General features: G+C 42.1%; 1 protein-coding gene across 1 annotated transcript in view; it reads right to left on the reverse strand.

Annotated features, from left to right (window-relative positions):
- Positions 1–4,357: 4,357 nt before the first annotated feature.
- PPP1R3A (protein phosphatase 1 regulatory subunit 3A) overlaps positions 4,358–20,594 on the reverse strand; it is a 334,887-nt gene continuing 318,650 nt past the window's right edge. The window contains exon 4 of the mRNA XM_086919349.1: positions 4,358–10,811. Coding sequence (XP_086775475.1) covers positions 4,608–10,811 — 6,204 coding nt within the window. The 3' untranslated portion in view covers positions 4,358–4,607. The remainder of the gene's footprint in view (positions 10,812–20,594) is intronic.

A 20,594-nucleotide genomic window follows, 5' to 3' on the forward strand; every position in this document is an offset into this window, starting at 1 on the left:
TACTAGGACGTAAAAAAAAAATTTTTGCTGCCCAGATCCCATGCAGTGCTCCTGCTTAGAAGACTAAGAGGAGCAATTACCTCATGCTGTTAAAACTATCTCAACCAAAGCTAACATTTTGCTAAGTAATTCCAATAGATGAGTTTCAAGAAACTGTCCTGAATTCTCTCTTGTCCAGTCTATAATATTGCACAAAAATACTTTCCTTCAAATACAACTATCCCCCTCTTACAAAGGTAATGTGAATAGAGAAAGGGTTGGTCTTCCCAAGCTAACTTCCTTCATAATGAGCCTCATCAATAGCTCCAGCCAGGTACAGAGGAACTTGCTCATTGCGCCATCAGGATTCAAGCAAGCCGGGCCGAAGAGGCTGAAATGCCAGAAACCGGTCCCCGGTAGCTTGTTTCCTTCCCAGTGTAAGAATTGGCTTTTGTAGTTTGGTTTGCCCTGTTCCCATCATGCACTGGGACAGGAACAGACTAATTTGCATACAGCCAGGTTCTGAAACTGGGATGGTGCAGTGAGCTAAAAAACGGTGTTGGATCTAGCCCTGATCTCTTGACTGGGTGAGAGTATTCTGTTTAATTCAGAGACTCTGTCCCTCACCACCCCTTGTTGTAAATATTTTTGTCCACCCCAAGCGTGGAAGGGTATACTCAGATGTGAGTCCCTTGCTCATTGCACCATCAGGATTCAAGCAAGCCGGGCCGAAGAGGCTGAAATGCCAGAAACCGGTCCCCGGTAGCTTGTTTCCTTCCCAGTGTAAGAATTGGCTTTTGTAGTTTGGTTTGCCCTGTTCCCATCATGCACTGGGACAGGAACAGACTAATTTGCATACAGCCAGGTTCTGAAACTGGGATGGTGCAGTGAGCTAAAAAACGGTGTTGGATCTAGCCCTGATCTCTTGACTGGGTGAGAGTATTCTGTTTAATTCAGAGACTCTGTCCCTCACCACCCCTTGTTGTAAATATTTTTGTCCACCCCAAGCGTGGAAGGGTATACTCAGATGTGAGTCCCTTGCTCATTGCACCATCAGGATTCAAGCAAGCCGGGCCGAAGAGGCTGAAATGCCAGAAACCGGTCCCCGGTAGCTTGTTTCCTTCCCAGTGTAAGAATTGGCTTTTGTAGTTTGGTTTGCCCTGTTCCCATCATGCACTGGGACAGGAACAGACTAATTTGCATACAGCCAGGTTCTGAAACTGGGATGGTGCAGTGAGCTAAAAAACGGTGTTGGATCTAGCCCTGATCTCTTGACTGGGTGAGAGTATTCTGTTTAATTCAGAGACTCTGTCCCTCACCACCCCTTGTTGTAAATATTTTTGTCCACCCCAAGCGTGGAAGGGTATACTCAGATGTGAGTCCCTTGCTCATTGCACCATCAGGATTCAAGCAAGCTGGGCCGAAGAGGCTGAAATGCCAGAAACCGGTCCCCGGTAGCTTGTTTCCTTCCCAGTGTAAGAATTGGCTTTTGTAGTTTGGTTTGCCCTGTTCCCATCATGCACTGGGACAGGAACAGACTAATTTGCATACAGCCAGGTTCTGAAACTGGGATGGTGCAGTGAGCTAAAAAACGGTGTTGGATCTAGCCCTGATCTCTTGACTGGGTGAGAGTATTCTGTTTAATTCAGAGACTCTGTCCCTCACCACCCCTTGTTGTAAATATTTTTGTCCACCCCAAGCGTGGAAGGGTATACTCAGATGTGAGTCCCTTGCTCATTGCACCATCAGGATTCAAGCAAGCCGGGTCGAAGAGGCTGAAATGCCAGAAACCGGTCCCCGGTAGCTTGTTTCCTTCCCAGTGTAAGAATTGGCTTTTGTAGTTTGGTTTGCCCTGTTCCCATCATGCACTGGGACAGGAACAGACTAATTTGCATACAGCCAGGTTCTGAAACTGGGATGGTGCAGTGAGCTAAAAAACGGTGTTGGATCTAGCCCTGATCTCTTGACTGGGTGAGAGTATTCTGTTTAATTCAGAGACTCTGTCCCTCACCACCCCTTGTTGTAAATATAGGTACAGAGGAACGAGCATTAGGTCCCTCCACATACAAAGTTTTACACTCTGGAATATCCACCAAAAACATCTGAAACTAGCAGGGAACGTACCCATATTTCACAGAACTCTCAAGACTTGCCTCTTCCCCTTCGTTAACGACGATGTCAGGGGCTCTCCATGTCCCCCCGTTCATCTCAGCATCTAGCTTTGCTGTACCACATACTGCATTGTTCCTCCTTCTACTCTAACACTTTAGATTGCATCCCTTAGACCAGTCTTGACTGACCTTCCCACTGAAGAATCTTGAGTGAATCCACCACTCTAAGGTTTCACTCCCTCCTCAATAAATCAAATAAACTGTTTCAAACTGTGGCACAGACACTAGAATCCTTTCTCACATCTTTAAATCTCCCTTGTTCTCTTTAGAAAATACTTTAATTCAGTCTTAAAGATGAATATATCACTTCATAGGCATCAAATTGTAGTCCACTAGGCTTCTTCTTGAATGTTGTCAAATGTGTTAAGAAGCATGCATTACAGTTGTCAAGAACGTTTTACCAGGAGTAGGTTAATGTGCCTTCCATCACAATGTTGGATTTGATTTTCAAAATCCTCAGAGCCCATTGGAAGCTTTTTTTAAACATAACGATTGGTAAGTAGTTTAGGGTCTGAAGGTGTTTTGCTGGAGGAGGCAACATTTCTTAAGGTAAGCAAAAACTGCAGGCAGAATGTATGTGAGCTTCAATCATGGAGGCTATTGATGTCATTTCGGAAGCACACATTTCACCATGGCTGTACGAATGGTTTCTTCTAAGATAATAGTTAGATGAATGTGGGAAACAGTTTTGAGAAAGACCTACATTTTGTTCAAGAAACTCAATCACTTCTAATGTTAGAAATCCACTTCCATGAGGAGAAAGTGGCAACACTGATAGAACGAACCCCTAAATTATAAGTAATGCAACTATTTTTGACAGCAGAAAAGCTATGTTGAAATGGAAAAAAAATGCACTAAGAAAATGGTGAATTTGGTATGTAATATATAAATTGTGGATGATAATAAAAGCTTCAATGGTGTATGTTGATAAGCCTATATTTAATCTGACCTATTAGGCCTTGGCATAGTATGCTCTGTGTCTGGTCTACTTAAATATTTCTGTTCTTAACACATAACATTTCAGTATCAAGCAATTCTTATTGAAGGTAAAGTCAGCAGTGCCTGTCACAAGTATACTAAGTATGGCAGCTAGGCTTTACCTTGTCTTCCATCGTAATGAGCATAGTTATGAAATTCGAAACAGTAGGAGATTATTGGAGAAAATTCCACCGTGGACTAATGAATCAAGAGGAGATTTGTTTTCCAAAGGTAGCAATTTAGATTGAGGTGAAATAAGCAACATCTGTGCACAATTTTCTTAGACCGCTTATGGGGGAGGGTGGGGGGGCGACACAAGAAAATAATGTATGCAACTGCTCAACTCTAATATTGAGTATCAGATTTCACACTGTTAATAATACGTTTGGATAGATATCATCATTTGCCTGTAGTCATTGTTCTGACATATCTTTAACATTTCATCAGGTTAACGGATTAGATCTTTTTGAACTAGCGGTAGCAACTTATGCACTTTGTAGTGGATCCCTATCTTTAGGGTGTGTGGTGGTAAATGAGTTTGGCGATACAGCAGACATTGAGTATAATTTGTCTGCTTTAATAACTATCTGACTTGGCTATGAAAGCAACTGTTAGCAACAAAGACCGATATCAATATAAGAGTAAAGACATTTCTTTGCCCACCTAGTGCATGACTCGCATCTAGCAATGAAGTAAAGGAATGATGAGGTGGGAGATGGTCTCTTCTTCTGTGAGCCCCACACCCAATTAGCAAAATCCTTATCTTAGAGTAAGACTAAATTCTCACTAAGATGTTGCAGAGAACTGGGGATTTTTACCGGAGGAATCGGTCATATGGTTCATGTCTTCTCTCAAAATCTAAATACTTTGGTTATTTTGATTCTGTCCATTTCTAGAGATCTGTTGATCGGCACTATGATTCAGTTTAGGCAATATCTTGTGTGCTGATCCCCTGAGGCACACCGATAAATGTGTCTTCGTTGTTCAAATGCGCCATTATTATATAGAACGAAAACATCATGGCTTTAAAATGGTGTTGTTGTGTTTTTAAAAGCAAAGCATTTGCTTGATGGGTGTTTAAACTTGCCACTAAAAATTACCCTTTTCCTACTTGGGTTACTGGATATAAATACAATGTTGGGATTAAGATTTTGAAATCCTAGGAGGATTTGTGTAACTACAAATCATGAGTACTTTATACCCACAATCTCTGGTTTCACCTAAATACATTTTCTTTTTTTAGCTTAATGTTAGGATATGAACCCCAGGGACAGCGGCTAGAAGAGAAAATCTTTAGTTTGCAATCTATTGATAGACTGCAAAGAGGAGTAATTTCCAGTACCAAAACGACACAGCCTGGAAATCATTCCGAAGACAAAAATGATTGACCTTAACAGTTAATTTTCACGTCATTTTTAACACATTTACACGCTACATCCAATGCATTCTTCCCTGAGGAAAAAGAACAATATCTTGCAGTTACTGCTTTTTGACAGACTCTTTGTAGGTGTCTTTTTCAAAGAATACCCAATACATTGAGCAAAAACAGAGAACAGAGCAAGGCAGTGAATCACACTGGTAGATTATAACAGCAAACATCATGAAAAGTAGGAAGTACATTACTTTGTAGCTGATACATTTTAAAATGACAGATTCATTTGATAGCCCAGTCTCTAAATTTTTAGGGTCAGAAACAGATTCAGAATGCAGTATTTGGTGCAATTGCTGGTGCTTGCCGCCTTGCAATTGTAACACTGTTGTTGGTAGTAACAGCTCCTCAGAGTCAGAAAATCTCTCTTCTCTTTCATCTGTTGCTTCACTAATTAATATCATTGGCCCTAAAGATGCTTCAGGTCTGTAGACTGGCTGTGGGAAATCACTGTTGTTACTAAGTTCCCTCGTGTCAAGCGAAGGCAGATCTGGAAAATTTCCAACTGACATGTTGCACTCCGCAGAAACATTTACAAACCAGGTTTTCGGATGATGATTAACATCGCTGCTACTACTTGAACTAGAACTAGCCTCGCTGGCAGGCTTTTCCAAGGCATGCTGTTGCTGGTCTGGGGATTCGTCAATATACAGCTCCTGCTGGAAGACCACATCTTTTGTAAGCACTAGTCCTGGTATTTCATCTTTTGGTGAAATACTTGTTATGTTGGACTCTGTTGTATTTTGTTGTACCTCAACACTGGATATCGAGTCTTTTTTCAATGTCTCTTCAACGTGTACCTTCAAACTATCTTGATTTTGATTTTTGTTGGTACAACTTATGCTTACATTATCATTGTGTAAATCTAGAATCATGCCTCTTTTTGTCTCCTGCATTGCAGTGAATGTTCCTTCCCCTGTGTGTCTTTCGCTATTCACTGTTTCATTACATTTCTCGTTCACATCTGCATACAGGTTACCGAAAGTACCTTCAGATGGCGTTTCATTTGACAGAAAGGTACAGGTTTCCACCTGATCTCCGATATAAGGGTCAACAAAAACATAATCATCAAATGAAACAGTTTCTTGTGAGATGTATAATTCCTCAACAGAGCCTATGTGCAAATTTCCCGGAGTCCCAGACCACATTTCTTGGCTTTTGGTTTCTTTGTTTGTGATTTCTGCTTTATTTCCATTATAGTCTGTCTCCATTGCCTGGATATCCAAAATATCCATATTTTCAGTTTTGTGTGAGTCACTCCGCATCATACACTCTGGTTGCTCACTTCTGACACACTTGAAAAGGGATTCTAGCTGTGGCAAGCTCAATGTTGTTGACATAACTACGTTTTGGCGTCCTATGTGTTCTTCCGCTTCTGCATATTCACTTTCTATGCACTCAGAAGAAGAGATTTGGAGAGCTTCTTCATTGTCTACCCTGGCAAAGGATGTATTGTCTTCTGCAAAGTCTGCAACTTCTGTTTCATGTTCTATGTTTTCAGAAGATTCAGTTACAATGTCTTTTGTACCATTTTCCTTGGAAATAGATATATCTTCTGCTTTTCCATTTTGACATTCTGTCTGTTCAGAAACTAAGCTTTCATTACTATCTTCAGCTAGATTCATGACAAAAGATATATTTTCAGCTACATCTTCTCTTTTACCTTCTATTTGCTCAGAAGATGCAGTTACAGTATCTTTCATGCCATCGTCCTTGGCAATAGATATATCTTCTGCTTCTTCATTTTCACATTCTATGGGTTCAGAAACTGAGATTTCATTATTATCTTCATCTAGATTCATGTCAAAAGATATATTTTCAGCTACATCTTCTCTTTCACCTTCTATATTCTCAGAAGATGCAGTTACAATATATTTCATGTCATCGTACTTGGCTATAAATATATCTTCTGCTTCTTCATTTTGACATTCTGTGGGTTCAGAAACTGAGATTTCAATATTATCTTCATCTAGATTCATGTCAAAAGATATATTTTCAGCTACATCATCTCTTTCACCTTCTATATTCTCAGAAGATGCAGTTACAATATATTTCATGTCATCGTACTTGGCTATAAATATATCTTCTGTTTCTTCATTTTGACATTCTATGGTTTCAGAAACTGAGATTTCAGTATTATATTCATCTAGATCCATGTCAAAAGATATATTTTCAGGTACATCTTCTCTTTCACCTTCTGTTTGCTCAGAAGATGCAGTTACTATATATTTCATGTCATCGTACTTGGCTATAAATATATCTTCTGCTTCTTCATTTTGACATTCTATGGGTTCAGAAACTGTTATCTCCGTATTATATTCATCTAGATCCATGTCAAAAGATATATTTTCAGATACATCTTCTCTATCACCTTCTATTTGCTCAAAAGATGCAGTTACAGTATATTTCACGTCATCTTCCTTGGCAATAGATATACCATCTGCTTCTTCCTTTTGGCATTCTATGTGTTCAGAAACTGAGATTTCATTATTATCTTCATCTAGATTCATGTCAAAAGATATATTTTCAGTTACATCTTCTCTTTCACCTTCTATATTGTCAGAAGATGCAATTACAATATATTTCATGCCATCGTCCTTGGCAACAGATATATCTTCTGCTTCTTCATTTTGACATTCTATGGGTTCAGAAACTGAGATTTCATTATTATCTTCATCTAGATCCATGTCAAAAGATATATTTTCAGGTCCATCTTCTCTTTCACCTTCTATTTGCTCAGAAGATGCAGTTACAGTATCTTTAATGTCATCTTCCTTGGCAATAGATATACCGTCTTCTTCTTCATTTCGGCATTCTATGTGTTCAGAAACCGAGATTTCATTATTATCTTCATCTATATTCATGTCAAAAGATATATTTTCAGTTACATCTTCTCTTTCGCCTTCTATATTGTCATAAGATGCCGTTACAATATATTTCATGTCATCTTCCTTGGCAATAGATATATCTTCTGCTTCTTCATTTTGATATTCTATGGGTTCAGAAACTGAGATTTCATTATTATCTTCATCTAGATTCATGTCAAAAGATATATTTTCAGCTACATCTTCTCTTTCACCTTCTGTATTCTCAGAAGATGCAGTTACAATATATTTCATGTCATCGTACTTGGCTATAAATATATCTTCTGCTTCTTCATTTTGACATTCTTTGGGTTCAGAAACTGAGATTTCATTATTATCTTCATCTAGATTCATTTCAAAAGATATATTTTCAGCTACATCATCTCTTTCACCTTCTGTGTGTTCAGAAGATGCAGTTACAATATATTTCATGTCATCATCCTCGGCATTAGCTATATCTTCTTCTTCACTTTGACATTCTATGTGTTCATGAAGTGAGATTTCATTATTATCTTCATCTACATTCATGGCAATAGATATATTTCCAGACACATCTTCTTTGTCACCTTCTATGTGCTCAGAAGATGCAGTTACATTATCTTTCATGTCATCTTCTTTGGCAATGGATATCTCTTCTGCTTCTTTAAGTTGGCTTTCTATGTGTTCAGAAGCCAGGATTTCGATCTTCTCTTCTTCCTTGTTTTTGCCACAGAATATAATTTCTGCCAGGCCTTCATCTTCACCTTCTATGTGTTCTGAACATGATATTGCAGTAGTCTCATTATCAGCTTCCTTAGCAAAAGACATATCCGTTTCCGCTTTTTCATTTTGAATGCCTATGTTTTGAGAACCCCAGGTTTGGACTGTCTTTTTATTGTATTCCATGTCAAAAGATATGTTTTCTTCTGCACCTTCGTTTTGCCTTTCTACAGAGAGTGGGTGGTCAATATTATTCTCATCTACCTTCTTGGCAAAGGGTATATCTTCTACTGCTTCTTCATTTTCATTTTCTATGTGTTGAAAATCTGGGACAGCCATTCGCTCCTCATGATCTTTCCTGGCAAAAGGTGCATTTTCTACGAAAACAGCTTTGTCACTTTCTTTGTGTTGAGAATATGAGATTTCAATATTCTTCTCATCGTCTTCCTTAATAACAGGTATATCTTCCTCTGCATCTTCATTTCGACTTTCTCTGTGTTGAGAAGTTGTGATATTGATTGTCACTTCATTGTCATCCCTGGGAAAATATATATTTTCTGCTACAATTTCTATTTCACTATCTATTTGTTGAGAAGATGAGATTACAATTGCCTTTTGATCTCCTTCGCTGACAAAAGATATTTCTTTTGGGTCTTGTTTTTTACTTCCTATGTGTTCGGACACTGAATATTTCAATGTTTGTTCATCATCTGGTCTGAGAAAAGATATGTTTTCTTCCAACCCTTCCTCTTCATATACTCTCTGTTTAAAACATAAGGTCACTGTATCATTTTGATTATCTTCCTTGACAAAAGATATATCCTCCTTTTCAGCGTCTTCGTTTTGACATTGTAAGTATCCTGAAGCTGAGATTTCTAAAATCTCTGTATTGGCTTTCCTGGCAAATGATGCACCTTCTGCTAGACCTTCTTTTTCACTTTCTACATTTTCAGAAGGTGAGTTTACAATACCTTTCTCATCAGCTTCCATGACAAATGGTATATCTTCTTTTGTTTCTTCGTTTTGCGTTTCGATGTGTTCAGACTGTGAGATTTCAATAGTTTCTTCCTCAGCTTCCCTAGGAAATGCTAGATTTTCTGCTACACCTTCTTTTTCACATTCTCTATGTTTAAACAATGAGGTTACAATATCTTTTTCATCATCTTCCTTGACAAAAGATAAGTCCTCTCCCGTTTCATCACTTTGACTTTGTGAGTGTTCAGAAGCTGCGATTTCGATATTCTCTTTATTGACTTCCACGGCAAATGATATACTTTCTGCTAGACCTTCTTTTTCACTTTCTGATACAGTCCTTTCGGCCTCTTCCTTGGTAAAAAACATACTTTCGGACACGCCTTCATTTTGACTTTCTGTCTCTGTTGAAGACAAGTTTTCCGCGGCCTGCTCCGCTTTATTGGCAAATGGTATTGTTTCTGTGTTGTGGGCAGAATGAGCCCCATGTGTTGTAAAGACTGAATCATAGTGAAAAGGAAGAATAGTTTTCATACTGTCAAGAGAAAATGGGTCTTTCCTTTCAGTCTCTCTCCCAGTATTGCTGAGTTCATCTGATTCACCTTTCCAGTGGGGGTCTGTTGCAGAGCTCCTTCGTTCCTGCTCTTTGTTGGCGCGTCCCTCATCTGATACCGGGGTCATCATCAAGCTGTCCTCCGACTGGGAATATGTATTTACTGCGCTCGGACTTTCTTTGCCATCTGTCAATGACGGCAGCATATGTGCACTCACTTCGTCATTCTTGTGTATGTGTTCTGTGTTTACATTGGAACAATGTATTTCTAATAGACAGGACCTCTCCTGTTCTTTAATTGCACACAGCTGAGAACACTCTATTTGGCTCTCGTCCCCATTTGCATTACTACTGGTAGAGGTGGCATTTGGGGTGAGACCTTTTTCAGATGTAAACGTTTCTGTAGATTCAGTCCAGCTGCTCACGCGAGGATACGCAGCAGTGTGTAAAGCGTGTTCCTTGATCGTACCCTGGCGTGTCTCTTCAGCCATCTCTATGGATTCCTCGTTCTGCCCGTTGGCAAGGTCTGTTTGAAATGAACCTGGTGTTGCTCCTGAGCGGTGGTCTGTGTGCAGACTGATGAATGGATTGGCACTGCCACCAAGGTCTTCCCCAGATTGCTCTGATCCACCGCACTCTGGCGAGAGGCCGTCTTTCCTGACTTCGAAAGCGTTAGGGGATGTTGACTCGAGATCCCCACTGATCGATAGGCTCTCATCCAGCGCACGGCTGGTGTCCTTGTCGAAGTCACCCTTTGAAACATCCACCATGCTAGTCGCCTGCCTGTCGGAGACACTATATGTATCAAGAGTAGATTGCTTTTTCTCAGATTCTGGAAAATGTCCCTTAGTTTGCACATCACAGGATTGCAGATACTGTTGAATATTATCTGCAGAACCTGCTATTTTTGCGACGTCATCCGGCTGGCCAAGATAACACTCCTCCAAATGCGTGTCATAGGCCAGTGGCTTGTCATCTACCAAAATGTCCTTCAAAAAACTGCAAACATTGTGGGAGTTTTGGCGCAAATTAGTGTTGGTGTCTTCAAGGGTTAACTCCTGCTCACATCTCTGTTCATCGCTTGAAAAATGGTTGTGTTCAGATGCACTTAGGGTCCCTTTGTCTTCAGAAGAAGCATCTCTAATTCTTATTAAGTGCTGGCTGAGCTGTAACGATAGAATCAAAAAAACAAAACAATTAAAAGGAGCTTTTAAACAGATGCGAATAATACTGAGCAGTCGTTCATTGTTAGTGGTGAATGTTTTATTTTTAGTCTTACAAAGCCACTGTTAAATTATGTTCTAAATCAGTGGCTGGGATTGTGCTTCATGGTGTGCATTTAATAAAATATGCAAATATCCTTTTTGTGCAACTGCAGTGAGCAGGGAATAAAGTACATTGTTTTATTCATGAGGACAATAAACTGGAAATGTGCTTTTGCACAATGCAGAACCAAACCAAAACAATCTTGCGGGAACAAAGGGTACCCCGCCCTCCAGTATGTGTCCATTCAAGGGCAGAACCATTGTTTGCCGAAAGCCCGACGTCTGCTGGGAACCTATATATGTCTCAATAAAAGAGATGCATTTGCAGGTCACTGATTACCAAACAGCCCCCTCTACCTCCTTACTATCGTATTTTCTCTTCAGAAAAGAAGAATGTTTCTGATACAACCGAAGCAGAATGCACATTTCACACTGCAGTTGGCAGATGTTTGCTGACGGCCTGAGTTTTCGTTCTTCTGCTGGTTCTTAGTCCAGGTGGCTTTGGACAACACACGTCACATGGAAAACCGGTTGTGTACATTGCAGAGAACGTAAAGCGCCCTCGCCGGCTCTTCTTAGCCACAGTGACCCTCTGGCCTAGGACTGCCACTGTAAAATGCCACTCTTTTCGAATAAACCCAGGCAAACTTTTAATAGCAAAATGTCACTCAAAGGAATGTGGGGGACTTAATGTCTCTGCCAGTTCGGTTTTAATGACCCTCTGCCAACTGGCGCTCAAATGTTTTTGAGCTTGTCAGGGATGGCAACTGTCAGGGCTTAGCTGTGAGACGCCTGTGTTTTATATCTCCCCACTGCTGACATTTGCATGATCTCGGTAATTATATGTAAATTTAACAATTTCACCTTCTTCCCGCATACTGTAAGGCTCGTGTTACTTGACAACTGCACAGCTGTCGTGCCAGCCTGTGCCTGTGGCTTTCAAAGATAGGGCGTGTTTGTACTCTCACGTGAAAGTGGTACACTGTTCCAATCGATAAAGGGAGCATCCTTCAAATTAGGATCCAAATAAACCAGTTTATGCACTCCTACTGCGGGCAATCTTAATTAAATACACCTAGTCGTAAACATTATCTGCAAAATTACAAAGACAACTGTAGATCTGCATCTATCTATCTATCTATCTATCTATCTATCTATCTATCTATCTATCTATCTATCTATCTATCTATCTATCTATCTATCTATCTATCTATCTATCTATCTATCTATCTATCTATCCATCCATCTATCTATCTATCTATCTATCTATCTATCTATCTATCTATCTATCTATCTATCTATCTATCTATCTATCTATCTATCTATCTATCTATCTATCTATCTATCTATCTATCTATCTATCTATCTATCTATCTATCTACTTATCTACCTATCTACCTATCCATTTATCCATCTATCTGTCCAAACACATACACACAACCACACAACACAAGCCAGACACACTATTTTTTTGCGTGCTGGTATTTCCCAAAAAGCAATGGTATAAAAACGTGTGAATCCATATTTTAGAGAGGCAGTGAAATATGATGAATATTTCAATGATCTTTGGGAAATAAGGAAAAATATTGTTTCTGTAAAACATGAATTTCTTCTTAATGGCAATACCAAGTCATTCTGCAGAGTAAATCAATTTTCCTTTGGGTTAAAAGTCTTCCTATTGATGTAAAACAACCAAAACCTAAACATTGTAATTCTAATCAGTACCTACTGCTCACACCTTACAGTGAACGGCGTAAAGAAACAGAATGAGCTTTGTCACAATGCAGATGGTGGGTCCCTTACATTTTACAACCTTAACTGTGTTTTATTACAGATCGCTAAAGAGAATAGTAGTGAGTGCCTCTATATTCAATACATCCCTGTTTTAAAACACATAATTTTCAAGCTAAACACCATAAAAAACTGTGAAATGACAGAAAAAAATGCATAATTTATTATGGTCCTATATGCCCAGGGAATCTGTTGACATTAAAATACCATTCAGGCTTTTGCCTTGCGGTTGCAATGTCACTGAAACTCCCCATTAGCAAGAGAGCTGTATTACATGACTTATGACTCACAGGGCCATATGTACTATGAAGTGGCGGAGCATGTCGTTAACCTCCTGGGCTTAACGACATGCTCCGCCACTTCCGAAATGCAAGGATGCACCATATTTACAAGGATGTGGTGCAGCCTTTCCCCCGGCAATGGCACTATGTTGCACAGTTTAGAGCCAACGCAGGCACCCTTGCACCAGAGTGCAAGACTGCCTGTGTGCAGGGGAGGATTGGTTATGTGTAGGAAGGTGTCCTTTCCTGCACATAAACAATCCTAAAATGCGATTTTGTAACTTTCATGTGTGCTGCTTCATGCAGCACACATGAAAGTTACAAAATGGCATAAAAAAAAAAGTTTGTTTAATACAGGAAGGAATACCTTCCTGTACATAAACAAACAATGGCATTTTGTTTTTTCCATATGTGCTGCACAAGGCAGCGCACATGGAAAAAGCAAAAATGAGGAGAAATAATGCATTTCTCCTCGTTTTGCTACCTTAAGACCATGGTTTTCCTGGTCTTAATTTTGGCACTGCCTCCTATGTACCCCACCCTTGTACACGGGGGCCAGCATCAAATACAATGGGTGCTGCAGTGGAACGCCCATCAAAACACCCACTGCACACCCCTTTCATGCTAAACATTGCATGAATGGGTGCCTTGTACATAAGGCAAGGCCCCTATCGGAACGGGAACATCACAAAAAGTGACGTTCCCATGGTGATAGGGGCTTGTACATATGCTCCACAATATGTATACTAATAAGTAACACCTTTAGGCGCAACATCATATAATAATTACACATGCTCATACTAATAAATATTATTATTGTTAGAAATGGGGGTCTCTAATTGGCAGTGGTAAACACCCTGACCAAGTAGGGATACGTCTTTCTACTCAGGATAAGGGAGTTGCACACCCATATATCTCCTGCTCACCCCCTTGGTATGAGCAATCAGGCTTATTTCGGAGGCAAAGTGTAAAGTATTTGTACATACCACACAGCTGCACAGTGAAAAGACTGCAACTGGACAGTACAGAGATTAAGAAAAATTAGGAATCTTTATCTAAACAAAACAAGACTAAAACAACAAAAATCCAACATATAGAACTCAAAATATTACTTTTTAAAGGGTTGTGGCATTTCTGTCCATAGCACTCTATGGGTGCGGTGGATTTACACAGAATACCATAGATGCATCAAAATCCACAAGTCAAAAGAGGAGGAAAGTGTCAGAAAACACAGCAATGTGTCGGTTTCTGAGTCCACGGGGGACAATGCGTCAGGTCTGCTGCATGTGGGAGAAGTGTTGCATCGAGTCCGGACTGTAGAGAAAAGGGATGCATCGAAATCCAAGATGATTCTGAACTGCAGGTGATGCATCGGAAAAACGTGGTTCATAATCGAAATGCGGATGCACCGAAAGTTATCGTGGCAGCTGCAAACATGCCTGCATCGATTTATTCAGCCGCGGCCCCATGATGCGTTGATTCCTTTAGCCACACAGCAGGGTCTGTATCGAAGTGCGTCGAAGCTCGGTCTTCTGAGACACGGTGCACTGAGCTCGGGCTGCAGTTATTTCTTCGGCCGCTGACAGGTGCATCCATGATTTCTTCAGCCACAAGGCGGCGGTGCATAGAAATTTCTCCCGCACTGTGCTGTTGCGTTGCAAAAACAGGCGCTGGAAGGGTGATGTGTCAATTTTGATCGATTTAAGCAGGTCTTTGCAGCAGTAACAACCTCCAAGGGCCCAGAACTGGATGTGGCATCACAAGGCAGGTCAGAACTCTCAGCAGTGGGGTTCAGGGATGCTGCAGATGAAGTTTTCGATGGCCATGAGACTTCCAACAGGAGGCAAGCACACACAAGCCCTTGGAGAAACTTCACAAGCAGGATACAAAGCAAAGTCCAGTCCTTTTCCTCTCCAAACCAGAAGCTGCAACTGAAGGACAGCCCAGAAAAGCAACAACGGGTCAGTACTCCTCCTTACTGCTCTTCAGCTCTTCTCCTTGGCAGAGGTTCCTCTTGAACCAGAAGTTTTCTAAAATCTGGGGTTTAGGTCCAATGCTTATACCGCTTTTGGCCTTTGAAGTAGGCTTTCCTCAAAGGATTTTCTTTGTAGTGCATATGTTCTTTTTCTGCCTGCTCTTGGCTCCAGACACACTCCAGGGAGATGGAGACATCATTGTGAAAGGCCAGGCACAGCCATATTCAGGTGCAGCTGACAGCTCCTCCCACCACTCTAGCTCTAGAAGGACCATCAACCTGGAAATGGCCATCAAAACCAGAAAGGGGTAACCTCAGTAAAAGGTCCTAACAGCTCAGCGGACCTGAGCCGGTGGACACTAATCTGTCAGGACCTTTATTGAGGTTACCCCCTTCTGGTTTTGATGATACACTGGAAATTCCCATGTCACCCAGATTTTGTTTTGTAACCATAACTGCACTTTAACTGTGTGCTTTTTAAATGTACAATAAGGTCATGATGCTAAGGTTAAACTTAACTATCCTTTTGCTTTCATTTTTCAGTGGATTTCATCTTTTCTATCATATACCACATTCAACTGTTCCCGGGACACAACCTCCTTTTCTAAGGCCAACTATCACACTATGCAGTCTTTGGCCATGCGCAGCAAGGGTTATCTTGTCTTTAGCTAAGCTATGCACCCAAACTGCATTGGGCACCTAACCGTACAATGCACAGCTTTCAGCTGTATGAAATGGCTGTTGGCCGCAGGGTGTAGCCTGCACTTGGTTCTGCACTCAACCCACTGATGACACTTAACCCCCACTATGCATGATCTTTGATAGTTCACTCTGGAGTTCGGTCAAAAGGATTTCTGAAATCATGCGCCCACCCTACCATGGCCATCAACCCCTGCCACATATGTGTGGGACTTGTAAAGAGCACTGTTGCCCGGGAGCGTCCTGGCACTGAAGACCACTGGGGAACCCGTCCTGGCTTTCCCTGTGAGGTGGTCCCTTCTGGGTATCTCCAAGGTGAAACCAGGCATCCCCGGCGTCTGTGGGGGGCCATTGTAGAGATGAGGCCAGCTTAATGCCCAGGGTTGCCAAGTGTGATCCCTGGTTAAAGTAGGCACCGAGGCTAGAATTATCGAGTCCATTGACCCTGGTCCACGACCCCGCCACGTCGGGGATTGAACCCTGGTCCCGGGCCATTCTCTGCTTCTGGGTCTGCCGCCTCTAACCAGTGAGCCACACCACTCAACAAAATATGGTTTTGCCTGTGTACAGCAAAGGTCAACCACATCCTGTGGCCAAATTTCTTTTTTGGCTTTAATCCTCACTGTGTGTGGACAGCAGAAGAGTGCAGTAGATGTTGGCAACGGAAGGGCTGGCTGTAGGACCTGGCCTATTTCCAAACCCTGCAGAAAACTGCCATTGTGGGCAAACCTTTTCTGCGCGGCAGGCCTTGTCCACAATAGCCCGCATTCTACACACTGTGGGAGTTGGCTCTAGTGCCTAGCCCATGGCCAGGCCCCAAGGCCATTCCATTGTGGACAGTCATTCACCTTTGCACATGGCTGACGGCCATCTGTAGTGCATCAATGTTTTTCAGAACTCATAAATCCTCTGCCAGCTATGAGTCCTGAAACCATAGGAAGGTCTGAGGCACCGCAAAAGGGTCAAGATTTATAAATCTAGCACAGGATTTGGGAGTCCCATAATAACAATATTTTTAAAGATATTATTTTAATGTTCAGAGGGTTCACACTACCCCTTTTTGCACTCTTTCTTTTTATTTTACCCGCAATGCTCAGTGCACTGTGCTGAGTAATGGTTGCGGCAACAGAACTTTTTTCTGTGATGGCCAGCCAATCAGAGAATGCCAGATTTGGCAATCTCTGCACTGTTTCCGCAAATTTTCAATGGACAATAAGGGGAAAAGCTCCCTAGTTCACTGGGTGCTTCTGTGTTTTTTTAATCGAAATTGCGAGTCAAAGATGGATGAGCAAATCCACCGATCAAAGCATTAATGGTGTACATATCTCTCAAATGTAATTTCTTCATGCCCAGACCAGAACACTTGTTACATTTCTTGACAGAGTGAAAACGACTGAAATGGTTCACACTAAAGTAAATACACGTCATTGAGTACATTACTCTAACATGACAAGTTTGGTGCAATTTCAATCATCAGTATTTTTTTTACCGAGCAGCAAAGAATTCTATTGGAGTTACAATTAGAAGAGCCATTTATGAGACACCTTTTTTTGGCCCCTTTTGACGGATCTTAATGATATGTGCCACGAAGAACTGAACATTGCTAACCTTCTAGGAAAGTCGGTGCAGGTTCGGCGAATGTCGAATGGCACATAAGTTATTATGAAAAACAAAAAAAAAATGCTTTTTAAATTGAAAGCTTGACAACCATCACTACACAGACAGGCATTACTTCCGTCTATATGCATACATTTTGAAAACACCTCTAATGTGTGTGTGTGCGTGTGTATGGTTATTATATATATAAACACACTCACACACACATACATTTGAGATATTTGGGATACATATGTATTTAGTTCATCCAAGAAGTAGCAGGAGTGTCTCTCATTGTTCGCTTCTCATGTACTTTATTAAAGTTAGCAATTGGGCTGTTGAACAATGCTTGCTGTCACGCGAATGTGAGCAGCTTGTAGCCCTCTTTGGCATTCACACTGTCCTGAGCAATAGTCATGAAAGTACAAGATGATTATGAATCTACGCAGCAAGAGATGTAAGATACAGCTGCAAAATATTCAACCTGTGCACTGTACCTGAAAACAGGCACCACGAACCATATAGGAATCAGCAAGCATAGAGAAGGACAGCAGAGTGTGAAATGCAAGTTAACAAATTAATTTGAATTTAGACATGATGATTTTTCTCCGCATAAAAATTATAGAAAGGGTACTTTGTTCCGATGGGTGCCCTAATCTCTTACAATTGTGCACCACTCTAATATACGAAAGCTGTTTTAATCATAGGGATGAAGTGCACATAATTATAAGGTTTCATAGAACGTTTTAGTATGCAGTGAACTTAAATCATTTTACATGTATTTTTTACCTAATTTTGGGCTCTAAGCATCAGCTTGTGCATTATTCCACTCCTTTCAGTGAGCTTATTAATTACTATCTGTATTTATGCATCATTAACTGCATATTTCCAGAAATATCTCTTGTTTCTTTCAAAGTTCCAGTTTCTAACTCTGTGCCTTTTTCTGTTTATTTGTCTGTCTCTCATGTCCCCCTGTTCCTTCTCTAATATTGAGTTTTGTGTCTGAGTGAAATATTATAACCGACTTAGTAGTTTCCTCACTCACGCTTTTAACGCCATTGTAATATCAGCTCTCATACAAATAAAGTGATACGAATACGTAGCTTCCGTCCGATAATATTTTCCACATTCCTCCATGATTTAGGCTGTAAAATACACACCCATACATCTCCGTGTTATTGTTAAAGCAAGGATCACGTGTGCTCCTGCACCCCGTGTCCTCGTGCACCTGGAAGAAGTTATTATACATGAGGAACGCCTGATACCTTTGAGATTGCCCGCACAGGCTGCTTGTGATCAAAGGTACAATGTTCGCTCAGGTTTGTTAAACCCGATGAACTCGAACCTTCTTAATGACCAGGGCCGGACTGGAACCCCTAAGCAGCCCTGACAAGCTCGAACCAGCACTTACCCCTTTCTCCTTTATCATCTCTCCAGACTCTCCTCTTTCTTTCCTGAATCCCAACTTCCCGACCTGGAGATGCTGGGAAAGTGGCAAGGGGGCCAGCAGCTGGCGCCCCTCTGGTGTTCCTGGTAGCGCTGGCGCTATTAATAGTGGCGCCTAAATATACAAGAACACACGGAGCCGGAGCCGGTTGCTGGTTTTAATCGCGGCTCCGGACTAACTCCGTGGCCACGCCCCTTTATTTTTATAGCGAGCGCGTGACGACACACGCTCGTGCTAACGTGTCCTTACAATTAAACAACAGGGGGTGGTGATGGACAGAGTTTCTGAATTAAGCAGAATACTCTCACCCAGTCAAGAGATCAGGGCTTGATCCTACACCGTTTTTTAGCTCACTGCACCATCCCAGCTCAGAACCTAGCTATATGCAAATTAGTCCGTCCCTGGCCCAGTGCATCATGGGAACCGGGCAGACCAAACTACCAAGCCAATTCTTTCACTGGGAAGGAAACAAGCTTCCGGGGACCGGTTTCTGGCATATCAGTGTCCTTACAGGCGCGGGTAGGCTAGAACGCTTCCCTGCGCCGCAGGACACTACATTCCTTCTAACCTTTATTTGAACAAAACACAAACAGCATCATAGAAAAACAACGAAGGGCTGTTACCAGTCTCTTGGTTTCAGTCTCTGGATGGTCACACCATGAAATCAGCGAGCCGGGATGACAGGGCTGGATTCCGGTGCAATCCATACCTGGATTGCTCCCCTTAGGATAGTGGCACGGACGGTGTCACTCTCGGCGAGGCCCCACTTGTTGGAGACTGCACGGGAGAGCTGGGCAAGCTATTCCCCGGCGTCTCCACCATCGGCTGGGTGTCCAGGTCCATTCGGGTCTCATTTTCGGTGGGGTACTGCCTTGGTAGCTCATACTCATCTTCGTCAGTTTGCTGGCTGGGCCTGGCTGGCAGGTGACCTGACTCCTGACGATCTAGTGCTCCGGGGTGTACGTTTTTGAAGAACGAAATGTTCCTTGTGACGACTTCTGATCTTCTCTGTTTGGTCACCATGTTGCCAGTCCGGCGTAGGCTAGTACAGGGCTTGTGCTCAAATAGGAGCCGGAACTTGCTTCCTGGATATCGGTCTTTGACAAGTACACTGTCTCCTTCTTGGATGTCCGATTCTCTAGCTCCTCTCCTGGCACTGGCTTGATAATTGGATCGGGAGCAGTTCGCCAGGGTCTTGTCTTCATCCACTCTAGCTGGGATCCAATTGGGGTGGTTTGGGAGAGTGTCCTTCACTGCTCGGCCCATGGTTGCTGGGCCGGGGGCTGGTTCGGTACAGAGATGGGGTGTCTGCCTCTTAAGAAGCTGTATATGGCTCTTTCCACAGGTGATCCGTCTGCTTGTGCGATGCGTATTGTTTTGTTGAGCATACGCATGAATCTCTCCACTTCCCCGTTGGCTTGGGGCCAGCGGGGGGTTACTTTCCGGTGGTTGATTCCCCAGCTCTGTAGGTAGTCTGCAAACTCTTGTCCCTGAAAAGGTGGGCCATTGTTTGTTTTGACCACCTCAAATATTCCGTGCGTCACAATGGTTTTTTCGAATTTAGTGATGACTTCCGAGGCTGCCTGGCTTGCTACAATCTCCACTTCGGGGTACTTTGTGAAGTCGTCAATGATCACCAGAGCATAACGCCCGTCCGGAAGGTGTCCAAAGTCAGCGATTACGCATTCCCACGGCCTTTTGGGGTTCTCCTCCTTGATGATCGGGTGAGGGCGGTCAGGTTGCTCGGCTGCTTGACACCATGTACAAGTCCGGATTGTTTTTTTCACCATTGCGTCCGTTCCTGGGAACCACACTTTGGCCCTCAGCCTACTCTTTGTTTTTACCATGCCTTGGTGTTCACGGTGTGCCAGGTCCACAGCTGGCTGAGCCAGGCT

This window comes from Lissotriton vulgaris, chromosome 1_1 (assembly GCF_964263255.1).
Source record: "Lissotriton vulgaris chromosome 1_1, aLisVul1.2, whole genome shotgun sequence".
Lineage (NCBI taxonomy): Eukaryota > Metazoa > Chordata > Amphibia > Caudata > Salamandridae > Lissotriton > Lissotriton vulgaris.